At 51.3% G+C, this 18872-nt stretch overlaps 1 protein-coding gene across 1 annotated transcript in view; it reads right to left on the minus strand.

The window, feature by feature from the left end:
- LRIG1 (leucine rich repeats and immunoglobulin like domains 1) overlaps positions 1–15399 on the minus strand; it is a gene marked incomplete at its 5' end in the record, with an annotated part of 92568 nt that extends 77169 nt beyond the window's left edge. The window contains one exon of the mRNA XM_082487876.1: positions 15221–15399. Within this exon, the coding sequence (XP_082344002.1) occupies positions 15221–15399 (179 nt within the window). The remainder of the gene's footprint in view (positions 1–15220) is intronic.
- Positions 15400–18872: the final 3473 nt, after the last annotated feature.

Raw genomic sequence — 18872 nt, forward strand, 5'->3', positions numbered from 1 at the left:
TGTTTTGGGGTGGACTAATGGTTTTAGCATCTCCCAGACTTTAGTAGATCATTGCCCCAGCACTGGGGAGGGTCAAAACAGGCAGCAAGAAGGGACAAAGTGATGTCCAAGTGATCACACAAAGCACGCGCACAACATGGAGCATGGGGCAGCATCCGAGTCCCAGGGCAATACCACGGGTAAATGCGCACAGGAGCAGTTCAAGTTCTGATCCAAGACAGACCTGGTGCACTCTTCTAAATTATATATATAGGAAACAGAACAAGAAACAGGAACCTAAAATACACTGTGCATCTTCGCAACCACATATCACGTTTCCACACCCCATAAGACTATGCCTGTGAACAGCCTGTACTCAGCATCAGACAAGCAAGGGCTGCTACATGCAAAGCACCTGAAGTCTGCTGAGCTCCTTCGGAAGCCTCCAGCCTCATGGACCTCACCAAGCGAGCTAACCGAGCTGGATTACAAGTCTCCTACACCAACCCTCTGCTTTCACACCAAATAAAACTAAAACAAATGCTGACATCTACCTTATCCGTGCTTTTACAAATGTTTTCAATATTACATCAAACAATATCCTATATCCCAAAGGAAAGACAAGTGTTAAAAGGAAGCGGGACAACTGTGCTTGCCAAGCAGAGGAACCTGGACTTGGAGCATCTCTATTGAAATCAGCCTGCCAAGACCAGTTTGATGCATTTTATTACTGCACAGAATTCCACAAATATGTGGGTAAATTTTAAGAGTCTTTGTGGGTTCCTAGGTAGGACAAAACTTTAAAATACACACTTTCCAGTTTTTGCAAATGTTTACCAGATGTAAGAGAATTCACAGACGATTCATCTGCCATGACAAGTGTGTAGACACCAAATCTTGCAGAAGAGGCTGAGCACCCATCTCTGTCATGAGTGAAAGCCCACAGCCAGATACGCTTTGCTGAACAAAGGTTTGTTTTCAATTATATTTCAGATTCTTCTAACAATAACTGCATGGCATCTGGCACCAACACATCTGAGCCTTTGAAGTGGTTCTTGACTTCAATGGGAAGAGGGGGGAAGTGCAAAAAAGGGAATCAATCAGCAGTTTTGGTCTGAATCAAAGCTCTTCTCTAAAAAGAAAATGTTAATACCACAATCCCCAGCACACCAGACCTGTGCTACCAAAACCAAAAAACTCAAAACAAAACCCATATTTGGGTCAAAATAACAGTAGGTCTGCACTGGGGTTGCTGCTTTCACTTTCAGAAACAAGGTTATGCAATACATGGGTCAGTGGTACGAGACACAGGAGCCTCCCAACAACCTGGGTTGACAGGCCTTGGGTGGCCTGACACTCCACATCCCCTTCCTGGTCACTCATGCTCACACCTGTAATAAAACGCTCATGGGAAGAGACATCCAATGCATAAACCCCAACAACCAGTAAAAGTGCAATTAATTAAGTACAGAACTAAGAATAAGAACACATTCCCCATTCAAATGCAACCACTGGCCACGCAGCCCAAGGGAAAGGGCAGCACGTCCATATTTCTGGGCAAAAGCAGCAGCTCCTACCGAGGTCTTCCACAAAAACTCATCGTGAACACGCATCCGCAATAGACCAGGAAAGCAACACATGGATGATGCAGGGTGTTGACTATAGAGTGCTGGTGACCACAAGATCAAATCACCTCTAGACATGCTCAGAAGAACATTTCCAGGAGGCTTAAGCAGGGTTTGAGCACCACTTTGCAATGCCTGCAGGTACAGGAGCTGCTGTACACCCATGCTTCCCTTCTACCCAAGCCTATGTTTAGGTAGCTAAACTCCTTTTCAGATATAGCCTTAGAGGACATAGCTGGTTTGGTGGGCAATCAGTGAAAGAGCAGGGCAAACAAACCTCATTTTTTAAATGCAAATCTTCTTTATGTTGTTTGTTCAAATAAGCACAGCTGTGGTTTAACAGCATCAAGGTGGCAGAGCGCAACAGCTCTCAAGACCAGGGACGGTGGTTTTGATCAGAACGATGTTCATTTTAAAAAGGGATAAGAATCCCTTATTCATTTTCCCCAAGCCGTGCCCAAGTCCTACCAACACTTTTTGTTAGGTCAGGCAGTTTCTGGAAACATCTTCTGGCTCAAAACATTTGCAGAATTTCAAGAATCTGCTCCACAAATCTTGAGGCTGCTTTGTTCAGGAATGCTGACATGTGGGCAAAGGAAAACCAAACCGTTCCCTTGAATGCTGCAGAAAACTTTAAAGTCTGCCCAAGATGAAAAATGCAAGAGTCACAACTCTGAAGGAAGCGTGGGTTTTCTGCTGCATTTCAAATATCGCCCCAAACATGCTCTTCCAGCACAGGAACGTGGCCGTGCCAGGACAGCCCGCATGCCTAGCAAGGCTGGTGGCCTCCATGTGCTCCCCTCAAAGCAGGGCTGGAGTTAGGAATGAATAAGTAAAACAGACTTTCAGATCAAGTTTCCTTGGCCCTTACAGAGGCGATCATGCTGTGAAAGAGCTCTGGGCAGAGTTTCTTCTCCCCAGACAGGATCCACCCCTTCCCCATGCCCCCCGTGCACCAGCACCAAAGGGCAAGCACGCACTTGGTCTTCTGCTCACACAGCTCCCGGGACAATAACCAAGTTGTCCTCTGGAAATATCCATTGCACTCCATGAAATTGAGAAAACTAGACATCTAACTTATCCATAAAGCCTAATATTTATAGGCTTGCATTCAGTCAGATGGATTTTTGCTGCCTGAATTACAGGACCATTTTCAGGCCAAGGAGTCCTGCCCAAGCCAGCAGTCTGCCGGCAGCAGCAGAAACAAGGCCCAGCTCCTGTGTCAATCCTGCATTAATGTGGCATTTATTTCTGTGCTGCTCCCTGATGAGCCCCCACAGATGCCACAGGACGAGGGCTGGAGTGACACCTTCAACTCCCAACTGTCCTGCTGTGGGACAGCAGTGTCACAGGATGGGCCAAACACAGACTAAGGGTGGAAATCAACCACTGTGGCAGGCCGGGCATGGCTCAAACAGCCACATACTGCCCCAAAAGCACCATCGAATATTACACACGCGACCAGAGGGGATACGGTTGGTTCACCTTGGCTGGAAAGCCCTCAGTGGAGGTACCTGCAGGGAATGGGGAAGGAGCCAACAACCGAAGGCCTGGCAGAGGGAGCGGTGCTGGAGGGCTCATTCCCGGCATGTCCTCTGCCTTTGCTCTCCGCGTACCCTGATCCAAACGGGAATCCTGCAACCCTCGGCCCAGCACCATGGGAGCACCAGGAGAGGACTGGCTCTGCTCCTACAGGGCGGGCACAGCCGGGTGGCTCCAAAGCCATCCAAACAAGCCCAGAAGGATTCCACTTTTCAAAAAAAAAAAAAAAAAAAAAAAAAAAAAAAAAAAGGCAGGAAAACCATCAAAAGGCATTTCAGCTGCAACAGACCATAACCTCCCCAAAACGTTTCAAGGCACATTTTCAATCCACTCCCAATCCCACCCCAGTCCCACAGGGGCCGTTGCTGTTATTGTCCATCACACAGCAGCATCAGGAAGCGGACTTCCCGGGGGTTGGACATTTTCCTGCCGCCGGCTGCAAAGAGCCCGGGGAACCCCACAGGAGGGGACGGAGCCACCCGGGGACACGGTGGGCGAAGGGGAGAGTTGAGGGATGACGGATCCCCCAACAGTGAGGCAGGCAGAGGCTTTACGACTGGCCGTCAGGATTACTCAGGAAACCATAGAGGAAGCAATTGGACATTGTTGGACAGGAAAACTTCCCCATTTAGTTTCCAAGTGTGCAGGCCCCTATGTTTGCACTGAATTCCTCCTCTTTTAGCCATGCCTCTCACAAACAAAGCGACATTAATTAGCAAACGGCCCCAAACATGTTCAGCCGCCACCTCCTCCTTCCCAAAAAAAAGGTGGATTTGTGTTGTTTTTACTTTTTTTTTTTTTTTTTTTAAAAGTATGACAAGCCTAAATAGCTTAATCACACACAGCCTGTTCCCCAGCAAGCCTCACGCTGGCATTACAACTTGCACAGGGAGTGCTTGAAAACCTCCCCTTCGAGCTGGCTCAAGGATTCACAGCTGGAGGGTAAAGCAAACCCAGTAAACAGCAGTAACCAGTGCCCGGCCAGCAGCCTGCACACCCCTCCAGCTCACCACAGCACCAGGGCTGCTGAAAGGGACCGTCACCCGAGGATGATGTGGGCAGAGTGGGCACAAAGGGAAGGTGTCGGAAAAAAAATCTCGCATGATCTGAATAAAAGGAAGGCCTGGGAGATGCAGAGAGGGACACAGCGCCTTCCCACCATCCCTGCCAGCTGAGAGGACAGCTCATCAGGCTCTTGTTAAGCAGACCACAAAGTGGTAGCACTTGAGACACAAGTGCTAGAAGCCATGAGAGATACTTGGGCCGTTTGGCATCTCCCAAGGATGCTGCCCAGCTGTGTGGCTCTGCCTTCTCCCCACACTTGCTATAAAGCCCAGACCCCATGAGCAGCCAGAGCCCCAGGCAGAAGCTGTCCCTGCCCCACCGCCGTGCTGCTGAGGAGCAGGGAGATGCAGACACCCGGGACCACTGCTTCCCACCCACGGACGATTGCTCAACACCCATCAGGCCATGAAGCCATCTTCTTCCTGGAAACTCTACTCCAAGAAGGGAGAAGCCAAAAAACTATTCCCAGCTGTGGCTGTGGGGGTCACAAGGGCTTGCTGCTTTGGCTGAGGCACTCTCCCACCACATGGGTGGCACTGCTGTATACACAGAGAAACCATCACGCTGATCCCCACAGAGGCCAGGATCCGGGTGCTGCCTCCACAGCATCCCCTGCTCACAGGAGCGACGCGTGGGGTAACCCAGCACCAAACCCTCCACTACCTGCTGGTATTTGCTAATGCACCATCCCAGCAAGACTCTGAGCCCCTCCTTCACCCACCTCCAAACAGCACTCAGCAGAGCCGTGTCTCACAGGTGGGTCTCTTATCTTTTTTCCTGCAGGGATGGTTTAACAGCACTGTTCTCCCCTCCAGGGATTCTCCGATATTTCATATGGGATAATCTCACACTGCTTCCCTTCCCTCTGTGGGGATACAGTCACCCTCCCCAGCCTGCTATGAGAGAGGGAGGCATTTCAGATTTGAGTTCACTCCTCAATCTGAAGTTGGCCAACAGCATCAAAAGCTGTGGAGAACAGGCACATACACCATCACACAGCCTCTCTCAGTAAACCTGGGTAAGAAGCAGTATCTGCCTCAGAGAGATGATTAAAGCAGGGAGCAGCAGAGCCAACTGCTGTTTGAAGTACACAGTATAAGCCAAACACATCCTGTCAGATCTGTACAACTTTCTATCCAAGGAAATCAACTCAAAGACCTCTCTTCTGGTAAAGTTGGTAAGAATGAAACCGGAGCTCCTGGAAGAGGTTCAGCTCACCAAGAAGTCAAAAGCCAAGCAACTTTTCCTGCTGTAACAGGAAAAGTTCATTTATCCACTCTTATGAACAGAGGAATCCAAACCCCTTACATTCCTTGACCTCAACAGCTTTTGGGTAGTGATCATCTCAGTCACAAAGGTTGGAAAGTGGGAAGGAAGATATACAAGAGGTTTACAAACATGTAAAACAATAAAGATAGCACAACCCTCACAAATGCTTCCAAATCAGAGAGGTCTAAAAATATCTTATTTACTGATTTAATGCAGCATGTGTGCCCTACTTCAGAAATAATCCAAAGGTGTTTGGAAGCCAAGAATTCTGAGTTAGAACACTTGTTTAAGGAGTAAAAAGGAGGAACAGAATTGCTTATAGACTACCATTGATAGGAACAGAAGAAAAATATGCTTAGCAGAGGAAAAGTGCAAAGTATTATGACACCTTTCAAAATAAAACATCATATGCATAAAACAGGAAAAGCCTCCCCATTTTGCCAAAAAAAAAAAAAAAAAAAAAGAAAGAAATACAAGTGTGGATCTGACTCTGCCCCTTGGTTCAGAAGGGGACAAAAGTTTATGGTGAATTACACAGACAAACAGAGCATGGGATGCTCTCCTGGCTCACCAGCAAGGGCAGACCACAAGCAGTAGAGACAAGCACGGGCCAACCACCCCAAGTCAGCAGCACTTGGCATTTCTGCATCAGCCATGCCTACACCATCACCAGACAGGTACAGGAGCGATGAAGCAACTGGGCACGAGAGAAGGGGAAGAGGGTGGGGAGCTTCCAGGTGCCACCCAGATCATCAAGAGATACTTTCTCACCCTTGCTAATGACAGAGAAGTCACTGCTGACATCGGCCACGCACAGATCCCTGACATATTCCCCATCCCCACATCCCCTTGGGGGTGAAAGCCTGTTGAGAAAGGAGAAAATCCTGTGGCTCTATGCACCTTCCAGCTCCAACTCAGAGCAACCACCTTGTGCTGGGGGAGAGCCAAATCGGGGTTACCTGCTCATGGACTGGGCTGCTACAGGAACAGCCCGTGTTGTCCAGACTACTAGAGGGTATTTTTCAGGTCTGGGCTAAAGGCAGGCTTCTGGTGCTTTTTCACAGCTCTTGAACCTGAGTGGACTACAGCTGACCAAGACACGGCAAAAAGCGGGCAAAGGCTGCTCGGGGCTGCTCCCCAGGCAGCGCAGAGCTAGCTCCAGCCTCCCACCACACAGGCAGTGGGGGAAGGAGAGGCACCAGTGTTTGGACAACTGGAACATATTTAGGGGGCGATTCTTCACAGGGTCTCCAGCCAGGCAGGCAGTTTCCTACGACAGCAGTTTTATTACCCGTGATACAACCCACAGACCAGCAGCTCCCCATCCAGGAGGTCTCCCACCACCCCAGCCCTACAGGGGCATCACCCACATCAAGCCCCACCAGTGAGGCACCTACACACCCGGGACACCTCCAGCATTGCATCCTGCAACTAGGAGGCAACACCCCGTAAACCTGCCATCTCCATCTGATTGTCTTCCACCAAGCCCTGAGCACATCCAGCCTGACACCTTCAACCCCGGTACCCATCTGTGCTGGCGATCAAACAGCACCAGCCGAGCACTGCCACACACGCCACGAGCACCAGCCCACTGGCCAGCCGTCACTTTTTCGAAGTATTTTCTAGATGATAGATAACATAGAAAACCTGTGTTTACATTGGCGCACGGCAGGCTAAAACAGACTTTAAGTGCGGTTATAAAACAGCCCAGTCTACAGCAGCTAGGCAAAGTGTGTTTCAAACTCGCAGGGCAGTATTTGGAGAGGCTTGTTAGTAGCTGGTGTTGATGGTAAACTCGCCAGGGCAGAGGGGGATTCACAGCACTGAAAGACAACAGGGTCCCATCCTGAGATGTGCCCATCCCATCCCAACAGGCGCCTATCCCATCCCAAAAGTGCAGGCTTCGAGCAACCAGGGAGAGACGTGTCAATGACGAGGACGGATCCATGTCCCCGTGTATGGGGAAGTGGCACAGCCCCGACTTTGCCTTTTGCATCTCTCATTTCCTTCTCGCACCTGAGGGCTTGCCCTGCCTTTCTCCAGTGAGCAAAAACCTGCCAACTGGAGGAGGTGGTGGTGTAGGAAAAAAGCGTCTTATTTCAAAATTTCACAGCCAAGTTTCCACTGAACTCAATGGATGTGTTTTCCAATCTGAAAGGACTCATCTGAAAAAGAAAAAATTAGATGCCTTCAACAAAAGGGAAACATTTGTGATACACAGCCTGTATAGGAGAGTAGGGTTCACAGGAAATGCATTTAAAGACTGCACCTCTGCAGATTTCCAAAATTAATGGCATTGGCCCAGGGGGCTGAGTCCAAAAAAAGTCACCACAGGAGAATTCACAAACAAGTTACTGCCTCGTTAGGAGCAGCAATATGAGGATTATCTACCCCCCTCCAAAAAAAAAAAAAAAAAGGAAACCACCCACAACATGACAAATACTCTTGCACACAGAACTTTAGCTCCAGAACAAAGCTTTAGCCAGCTAATGCATTTTTTAAATGCAACTGTGCATGACACTGGAGTATACAATTTAAGTCTGTAGCTCTGTGTAAAACTGTTCAGTGGCAAAGGGTCTCCGACACCTTTCCTGCCGAAAGCCACACAAAGCCATTGCAGCGAACTGCCAAACTACCCTGCCAAGTACAAATAAGCAACCACCCTGCGTGGTTAACAGTAATAAAAACCAGGCAGATGGCTACAGTTTGAGACCTGTCCTTCAATTCTGACTCAAACTGAAAACGCAGCCACGCAGAAGTGAACCATGCTCCTGGAACTGGATGCGACACGTTACCAGGTCTTGAGAGGTGCCCCCAAAAATAGCAGGGCATGCTTCTGGACTTCTCCAGAATTACATGGTTGCGGCTTGAGAGACAGCGTGCTGAAAATATAATGAGGGAGAATAACATATTACATATGTTGCGGTGCTGCTCTGGAGCTGGAACAGACTGGGGCTGAAGGACTTGGGCTGCAGCGCAGGACTTAGTTAACTATTAATGGATGACTCAGCTACAATAATAATACGTATTTCATGTTCCGTGCTAGCACAACGGCATCCTGGTCCTTGACTCCAGTCCCTATGCAGGGTAGGAGAAAAAATACTTCTTAGCACATCGTTTAATAGCTGCACTACCAGGAAATCAGAAAGATGGTTTATTCACCCTTTATTTCTTCCTGCAGCCTCACACTCTGCTCCTTCCCTCATGTGCCACCAAAAAACAACTCCCAGGCTTGCACAAAACCACAACCCAGACCGAGGGGCAATGTTTATTCACTCTTATCCACCAAAGCCATGCTCTATGCTAAATCACTCCCCTTACCCTGGATGAGGCGCTAACTCCTGCCCAGCCCTGGTGTCCCTGAGCTGATGAACCTGGAGCCTTCTGCAGATGGCTCTTCCCAGCAGCATTAGCCGAAATTATCTCTGCTACATTCATCCACATGATCCCATCCAGCTCCACATTGCAAAACAAGGGAGTCGCACTTGGCAATTAGGTTAGCAGCACAAAATGATTATGTTAAAAGCTGATGAGCTGAGCTAACTCAATCTGAGGTGTCTCATGGGGCAGCCAACAAGATCAATTAAAAGCCCCACAGCCCTAATTGAGAGTTTCTGGGTGTGGCTGACACACAAGTCAGGGACAATACACAAATTCTCAGAGCTGGCTACCAAGAAATGAGAGCCATCAGCCAGTTTGGAAACCACTCATTTCAAGACAAAACTTAAACTCCTCTTCAAGAGATCAAAGCAACCAGAAACGGGCATGGCTAGGGCTTCCTGGCACTCGGCCATTCTTAGCCCAGAGGTGGTGGAGATGCACATACACTGATGAACCCAGGTACCCGCACACACATCTGCGGCACCCGGGGGAGTGTCTCAACGTGAGGCCACCTCAAAACCTTCCAGCAAGCTCTGCTGAAGCTGCACACTGGGGAGCATCCTCCTAACGCTCTGGGACTTCCCTGCACCAGGTGGGGCTTTAGTCTGGGTGAGCCCCATTTCAAAGTGCTTCTACATCTGCCTAACCCCCCGTCAGAGACAAGACTCCAGCACCAGCTTAACTTTAAGCAGGGAAGTGAAATCTCACCCATGCTCAAGGAAGCATTTAAGTACCTGAAGTGCTTTGTTGAAGTGTCTGTGCTCCCAAACATATCGGTTTACCACCTCTAGCCTCTTGATGCCAGCAAGCGAAGGGGGAAGGCAATCAATCTCACATTTGCTCCTTCACCCCTTAGACTCCAAGCAGTAACTCCTGCAAGGCTCAGCCACCCCCAAACCTTACATCCACAGAACTGCAGAGCAGTTCACACAAGCAAAGAAAACCCATATTAAGCTGTATCTAACACATAATAATGGTTGATTTTCCTAGAGAACAATTGATGGTGTGTTCGTTTTTTCGGCTGCCTACTGAGATGCTGGTTCCCCTGCCCTGGGAATTTTCCCTCCACAGCTCCTCCTCCCCCAGCTCCCAGACCATCCATTCTCCCCTTTTCAAACTGCACCCATTGTAAATGGCACTGAATATTAACACAGCCCATTGAGCACTTGCTCCTTTTGTACGGGACCCCTGCGTTTCAAATTGCAGTCACTGCAGTGAGGAAAAGCCTCAAAGTGATTAAAAGCCACCAAGTTTCTCAAAAGGAGAGAGGAGGCGGCTGAGGGGGTCCCAGAGCCTTTCACTTGAAGCCAGCGGCTTCTGCAAGAGCCAGAAAGGCTTCTTGGTGGGGATATTTTATCCTGTTCAAGGCTTCATTCTGAATCTCGCACACACTTCTAATCCTAGTCCGATTGAGGCAGTTTCTGCCCCAGATGTGGCTCAGTCAGGGATTAAGATGAGAAGATCAGGCAGCAGTTGCAAAGGCCTTGCAGTTAACTGCTGTTCTCCAGTAAGCACCAATAAATACCACAGCATGCTGAGGGTGGTCAGAGAATCCACCGACATGTGTTCACGCAGAAAGGGTGGATTTATTTGCAAGCGCATTCGTTTATTTGTGCGTAAGGAGCAGGCCCAGAAAGACACTGCTTTGCAAGGAGAGCATTTGCTGTTACCCCACCAGGGCCAAGCTCCAGAGCAGCAGCCACAAGCCTGAAGGGTGCAAAGCCACCCCGCAGCCCCGGGGCCGGAGACCTTCCCCAAGCAAGGCCACTGCTGAGGCCGATGCTCCAGGAAGCACCAAACCCAAGTGTGTTATCACAAGCTGAGCAGGATCCCTTCTACAAGCACCACCAGCTCCCAGCACTGTCCCACTTGAGCAGCAAACCTTCCTCAGACCACCTCGCAGGAGGGAGCCGCTGCCTTCACACAATTTCTTTGGCTTTCCACTCCCTTCGCCCAGGAGGAGGAGGGGGGGGGACCGGCCACCAGCACTGATCCGCATCCTCCTCTCCCAAGCCGTCCTTCCAAGCCCGGTGGCCCCCATGGAGCCGGCACATGGTGAGGGCTCTGCAGCTGGACAGGGCCAGGCGCCGCGAGCCCAGGGTGATGATTACTTAATCTTTGTTCCATTATTTCAGCAGGGCTGGAAGTGGGAGATGCAGGGGAGGAACCGCCAGCAGCGCTCCCCCCTCCCGGCACTGTCAGCGAGAGGGTCCCCCCCACTGCCTCCCTCTTCCAGCATCTGCAGAAGAGCCCGAGTTACTCCAGAGCCTGAGAGCGACCGATGTCCATCTGCAGAGAGCAGCGTGCACGCAGGCGGCAGCACCACAACGCTGTCTGTGGAGCCCCACTCCGCTCCACCAAGTAAGCACAGCAGCTTACCCTAAACATGCGAAGGCAGAGCAGCAAAGCCCAACACATCAAAACCCCAGTTTAGCAAGAAGTTTAAGTTAATAGGCAATTTTGAGCACAAACATGCAGTTTCGTTGCCTCCAACAAAGTCTTTGTGTGTATACAGTTGAGCACAGCAAGACACTGCTCCTCACTCCTAGTTCTAATGCGCTTCCAGGCCCTAAAACCATTGACAGGCACCCACAGGGTTTTCAAAAAGCATCCAGACGCTTTGCCCAGCTCTCTCCAGAGCGCAGCAGCACCACGCAAACAGCCAGCATCCATCCACACGGCTGGTGCCTCAGGGCATCCACACAGCCGAACCCCAGAGCCTCCCTGGGAAAGAGGGGGCAGCTCTCGGGCCAGCCCCCCCGGGCGCTCAAGGGCTCTGCCTTGTTCCCAGACATGCCAGGCACACACCGACCCAGAGGCAGGAGGGTCTGTGCATAGATGCCCAGTATCCCAAAAAACTTCCCCTAGTCATTTGGGTCAAAAAAAAAAAAAAAAAAAACCACACAACACATCTGTTTAAAATAAAAACTTTCATTCCTCCAGACCACACCAGTGATGAATTAGCTATGCAACTGTACTTCCACAGCCCCAGAGCCTTCTCACCATTAAAATCTGTACCCAAAATACTATTGCTCCATCACTAAAAAGGAAGCAAAAAACCCCTCTCTCATACATGATGCCTAGAAGAAATGCTTCTTCTACCACTCCTACAAAATTAAGGTGCATGGAGAGACAGAAACAGAGGATGTGCCATGTCACCAACACTGCTGGAGCCCTGCACCGGGCTTTTCTGGGCACAAAGCATTTTGTATTTAAGTTCGGCCCGCAAGTTTATGCCATGTATTACACTCTAATGTAAAGACAAGCCGCAGACTTAAATGCCAAAAAACATGAAGCATCTCCAGCAGCTCCGAAGTGAGATGCTGCAAAGCAGTCCTGCACAGCAACTGCTCAGCAGAGTTTGGTTCCCCGAGTGTCCCCCATGGACCAGGGGGTTTCACAGCTGCAGAGCTGGCAGCGGCTGCAGCTCCTGCGAGGACAGTATGGGTCATGCCGGACCACTGCAACGTGCCCCACGCGTGGCTGCTCAGCTGCCTGTCATTTTTAAGAAAAAAAAAAAAAAAAAAAAAAAAACACAACACACAACCACACCAACTATCTGTGCCACGCTGCATTAACTGTGAGCAACTGCAGCGCACCAGCCCTTCTGCGTATCAGTTGTGCCTTCTGAAAGCTAGGGAGGAAAAATTACAACTCAGAGCTCTACTGCCAACAGAGAAATAACAATAGTTTCAAAAGATCCCAGTGCTTTTCCTCGGTACTGATAGTCCTGTTGACAAAATACGCGGCATGATTAAGTCTGTTCCAGAACCCTCCCCGGCGAGCCGAGCCACATTTCCAACCCTACAAACAAAAGCTTTATCTCCAACACACTGAAAACCGACTCCAAGCACTGCTTCAGCTTTGCGGCACTCATTAGGAATAAAAGATAAACTGCTAAGGAGGGATTTTTCAATAGCACTTTAACAAAGTTACAGCACAGCCACTTTAAACAGGGTTTATCTCGTGTCCTATTAGCGATCTAACATGCCCAAGCGCATCACCCCTGGGGAAGCCGACACCTTCGGTGGGAGACACAGCCTGCCCAGAAGCTATGGGAGATGAGGGATGCAGAGCTCCAGCATCACCCGTCTCACCCCAGTTTACGGCTGGGGAACCCACAACCTCAGACCGCGCTCCGGCATCAGCCCGGGGCTGCTGCACGCCTTCACCTTCCCCTTCTGCTTCTTTAAAAAGGCATGTTAAAAAAAAAGCCAACCAACCAAAACACACCAAACCCAAAAAGTGACAGAGAGTTCCACAGAGATAACTTTTCTTTTATAGAAGACATTAAACAACTGAAAAGTTAGTTAACAATTCGCTGCACCAGAAGTTAGCATTTATGGTCCTACCAAGCATGAAAAGTGTGCTTGAACTTTGTGTCCCTAGACTGAAATAAGCAATTTCAGTGATTTTTAGTAATTAGAAACAATATTACTTTAAAAGCAAAAGCATTTAGAATAGCTTAAGTTTCTGCTTTTTATATTGGTCATAGAGAAGGAAAAAAAAACACCCCAGTTTTACATTGTCAGATACAAAAGCCATCACAAATTTCCACTTTCGCTAATTCTTCAGTTAAACAGAATACCGTTTGTCATTTTGTAAACTCTAAACTAACTGGTTAAAATATCAACAACCCTGTCATGGCCAGGTCCATAGCAGTAGATTTATACATGCTATTACTTCACCAATAAAATTTGAACTGAACTCAAGACACTTAAAAATCTGTTCCATATGAATAAGACACTCCTGGGTATTAGCACTCCTGAAAAAAACCAACACAACAATAAATTTGTTCAGACTGGGCTATTAATGCACTTCCCTGCATGAACAAAGATACGCTGTCCTATTTTAAGAGGCGCATGGGGATGCTGGAATTATGCTGAGAAGACTAAAAACTTGCTCCGAAAGGTGCCCAAGGCTGAAGAAAGGATCCTTCAGAGCACACAGCAACAGGTGAACGGGATGAGTCAGGGTTTTAATGCAGAGGCCACACATTCCTCTCAGTACGACACCCGATAATTTCACATGAAATGAGGCATTTCTGCAGCCAAAAGTGAATAATACCAGGAGAACCTGACAAACCTCTAATAATTCTTCTTAATAAGGAGCTGGACGCTCTCCAGCAAAACTTCAGTGACCGTTCTCTCTCCTGGCACAGCTGAGCAGTATCTATTACAACCGGGGGTTTTATAGATTCAATAATCTATAAATCTGTTCAAACAGCAGAAAGGCCCAGCAACAGGAACACCGAGGCACTTTCCCCCCCCTCTCCCTTCTGGATCCTTATTTCAGAGGTTAGCTAATAGTTGAGGACAGTTATTTTTACAAGTTTATGAGCGCACACACACACAGAGTCCTCCCTTACTGTCGCTGTCACAGGAATGGAGCCGCCAAAGCCCAGCACACTTTCTCCCCTACATCTCCTGTACCTGATGTTAGAGTTCACCTCTTATCAGTCCGGAGCAGCAGCAGCGCTCAGCACTTGCACAACCGGAGCAGACTCGCTGCGCTTTACGGGAAACAGCGATCACGCTGTCCTGGACCTGGGCATGGACCTCAGCACCTAAAAAACACCCCTTTAGGGGGGACCAAAAAAAAAGCCACAGCGCTGTACTAACCACCGGGTGCTGGGCTACAAACTCAGCTGCCGTCCAGGACACACTGCAGGTTCATAACTCCGATAAATGGACAAAAACTAAGGGAAGAGCAGCCAACCACGCAGCTTTTTTTTTGGGGGGGGGGGGAACAACTGTTTTTTTATTGAAGCGCCCCAAGAGCCCACGACCGCGTCCCAGCCCAGGCTCGCTGGCTCTCCCACCATCACCAGTTGGCAACTGGAAACGTGAGCGGAGAGCGCAGTCCCAGCGCTGGCGTCCCATGCGGGCCCCGGGGGGGGTCAGGGTGGGATACCGGGTGGGGGAGTGGGGGGGGTGGTGTCCTAACAAAGATTCGGAGCCCAACGGGCCGTTATCTCCAGCGCATCCCATCGTCAGACACCAAACCCTCTCCCGGCCCTTCTTTCTCCGGGACGCCCGTACGGAGAAGGGGGGGACGCAGCCCAGCGAGGGAGCGGGCGGCCGCGGATGTTGTCTTGTAGCCCCGAGCTCCGCTCGCCCGGGACCACCATCGCACCCGCCGCCTCCATCCCCGCCCCGGCTGGGAGCCACCGGACCGCGGGGGGAAGAGTTTCCCACCGCGCAGCTCAGCGCCTGCGGAGCTTAAAAAAAAAAAAAAAAAAAAAAAAAAAAAAAAAACCTGAGTTTTGGGGGGTTTGGTGTTTTCCCCACCACCACCACCCCCCCACTTCCCCCCCCGCCTCACCCCCAGCCCCTTCCCGCCCCCTCCCCGGTACTCACACGTGCCGTGGCCAGCGGGGCAGGTCCCGGGGCACGGCGGGCAGCGCCAGTCCGCCGCAGCTCAGCAGCTCCCCGCCGCAGGCGCAGCCGGCGGGGCAGTCGGCGGCGGCCGAGCCCAGCAGCCCCAGCAGCAGCAGCGCCGCCGCCGCCCCGCCGCCCGCCCGTGACGGCACCGCCATTTTGTATCCGGCACCGGAGAAGGTCCGAGGCAGGAGGAGGCGGCAGGAGCGGCCCCGGCGCGGAGCGCAGCGGTAACGCCGCGGGCTCCGGCGAACGCTCAGCGCCGCTCCACCGCCCGCAGCATCGCCTCGGCCGGCGGTGGCGGCGCGGCCCCGCGGGGCGGTCACGGCACTGGCATCCACCCGCCGGCAGGCGGGCGGGCACTGCCGGGCGGGTCGGCTCCGAGTCCCCGCCGCGGAAAGCGCCTCCTCCTTCACGCCGCACGGCTCCGGACCCGGCGGCCGCTGGAGCTACCCCTCCTCGGTGCGCTCCCTCGGGGCTGAGAGCCGCCGCCGCCGCTACCGCTCCGCTGCCGCTCGGCCCCACCGCTCCCCGCCCGGCCCGAGCGCCGCTCGCCGCTGACCCACGTTGGCGACACCGCAACATGTAGCCGCGCCGCCCCCCGCGCGCTCGCCCATTGGCTGGCGGGCGGCCTCCGGCGGGCCCGCGCACGCTGCTATTGGCCGGGAGCTCTCCCCCCTCCTCACACACACACCCCCCCCGCCGCGGCGCCGCGGCGCCCCATTGATGCCGGCGGCCCGTCAATCAGGGGCGCCGGGGCCCGCCCCCCTTTCCCACTCCAGGTGTGAACGCGGGCGGCCACCGCCCCCCCCCCCCCCCCCCTCGCGCGCTGCTCCTCTTAAAGGGGCCTCGCCCGCCTCTCCCCAACCACTCCCCCCCCGCTCTGCCGCGGGGAAAGCGGTTTAAAAACTCCCTCGCGTTAATATGGACAATCTGCTGCAAGACCAGGGCCAGGGGGCTCCCCCACGCCCCCGAGGTGCTTTCGCGGGGCCGCACTGCCCAGGGACGCGCGTGTCCTGCCACGAGCCCGCCGCAGGAGCGGGTGACTTATTCACGCGTGTTTCAGACCAAACCTAAGAGGCTGTTCCACTTCCCAAAATTCACCCCTATTTCTGAAAGCCCAGCACGCCGCCGACGTAAGTGAGCACACGGTCCAAACCGGGTCAGAGCGTGACTCATTAGATAGCTGCAGCAAGATCATTACGGGCCAAATTAATCTGAGAACATCAATACACTCCAAAGACTGACTTTAGAGGCTGCTCCTGAGCTTAGTGGAGAGAATCCAACCGGCCTGGGTCAGGTTTGAATGTGACTCACACAGCATTTTGGGGAGGAAGCTCAGCGCGCCCGTGGCGGGTGGGAATGTGGTTTATCCCCTCGGATCGGCCCAGCCTTGCACCAGGAGTGACGTGGGGAGAAGGAAGTGTGCTATTTTAAGGGATAGAAACACATACCACGGCCCGATCCTGCTTCTACTACCTCTGATCGGCTTTGCAACCTTCAGCTGCAGATTCCTCCCCAGTGCAGGGACGGAGCTGTATTCCCTTTTTGTAACAGGACGGGGCGTTGCGCCACAGGATGCTTTAATCACGCTGCTCCTCTTCCAAGAGTTGCATATCTCTTGGTACAAAAGAGCACGCACAAGGACAATTGCATTCAGGTGGGTCCAGAGCAGTACCCAAGCTGTACCAACATGCCGCTTCCTGAAAGGTGGCAAGCCTGAATTGATGGCATCTAGAGAAAAGATCGGGTTGACCGAATCAGAAACCGTGTGTGATGTTCAATTTGGCCCACAGGTTTCCCCCGGGCTGTGAAAGCCCCATGTCAAAGCCCAAAGTGTCTCTTCCACACGCAGGATGCAGAGTTTTGGCAGCCCCCCCTGAGTCTCAGGAGGAGGATGAAGTCATGTCTGCTCTCTGTACCCATGCCTGGGAACCTGCAGCACAGAGAAGCGCCACGTTGAAGCATCATCATCAACTGACAGAAGAGGCACGGAGATGACAGGCCAGCCTTTCAGAGTGACAGAGTTGGGGCTTTTTAAGGCTGAGCTTCAGTATTCCTGCCTGTGGTCCCAAAACCAGGCAAAGACCTTGCGAGGCCTTTCTCCTCTACCACAGCATTGGTGACCACGATGATGAAATGCTACTTCGATGATGTGAGGGAAGATGTGAGAGGAGACACATTTTTAGAAGTTGTCACTCTGGATGAGGATTTTCCTGCCTATTCTCCTTTGTCTTCTAGATTTCTTACAGATTTGGCAATGGAACAATTTAGTTCATCTTATATAATGCACAGGGATCTTCTAGGTTATGTAGCCAGCTACCTGCCACAGACAGCAAACAAGTCGTTCCCTGGACCCAAGAGCAACATGGGGAGGACCGTACTGCAGCCCCTGTGCCTCCTGGCTTCTGGGATCCAGTATGTGCAACGTGCACTGGTAAAAAGAGCCTGCAAATCTTGAGAGAGGAAGATTTAGCTTTGGAAGATGTCCTGTTATGAGATGTAGAAACTGGGTTTATTGATGGGGGCAAGGTCTTGCTCCAGCATGAAGAGTTTATGATTTCAGCATCCCCACCTAAAAGCTCGACCATACGCCACAAGAAGCATCATTAGCTATTACTGGCGGAGCATTTCCCTTTCCTTCCCTATTTTACTCTTGACAGTCCACCTGCGCGGCAACTGTTTGGCCTTTGGGACAGCTTTAAACGTATCAGATTGCAGAGATTGACGATAAACAGCAAAATCAATCTCTGCAAAAGCTTCCTCCTGCTCAGCACTGGGGTGATCAGGACTTTCAGGCATCCCGTCCCGCAGAGTCACACCTTCCCAGGGACCAACCACCCGGTGTGCCAAGCCCGGGTGATGCTCACCAGCGTCGGCAGGGACGGCTGCTGTCCCCCAGCTGCACACAGCCTTGCGCTGGGTCCCAGATGACAAGCGCATCTTTCAGCGTAAGGCACTGCAGATAATGTCTGGGCCAGCCCTAAATCTTTCTGGGAATTTCTGGCATTATTTATAGACAGGGGCTTTCACTAGGTAAAACTTGGGGTTTAGGCTTTTGTTACACCAAGCGGGGGGTGGGGGAGAAAGCCACGTTTTTGTGGCTTGGGGTCCTATTTCAACCTTCAAGAACTGGAGAAAACAGGAGAATGGCTTACGTTTAGTCCCCTAATTTATTTGAAAGCTGTTTGCAAACTAAAAGCAAGAGCTCCTCTCCCAGGGGAGGGAACCTAAGGCAGGAAGGATAGATATATTACAGAAGATATTGCAGTCTTATACAAATATATAGGCAATTAAAAAAGATACATCTTTTTGTTCTTCAATGTGAGAAACCCAAAGTGTAAGGCACTTCTATGGAGCAGATTTCTCTTGCCTGGTGGGGAAGGCATAATGAAAATAAAAAATGTTTGGTTCTTTTTCAGTGGTTTCAAATTTGACACCCAAGCTTTTTAATTCATTTTAACACTTTTAATTATTCTTGCAACCCCTGACCTCAAGCCCTGCTGATTTAATGTCACCCATTCAATGCAGGACTCTCACCTCGCACCGTGCGACTGCTGTCGCAGTGCCCATCCCCAAAGCCCCTCTGCTCTTCCCTTGCCCCGTGACAAGGACCAGAGGTTGGCCAGGG

Source organism: Vanellus vanellus (assembly GCF_965231255.1).
Source record: "Vanellus vanellus genome assembly, chromosome: 9".
NCBI lineage: Eukaryota > Metazoa > Chordata > Aves > Charadriiformes > Charadriidae > Vanellus > Vanellus vanellus.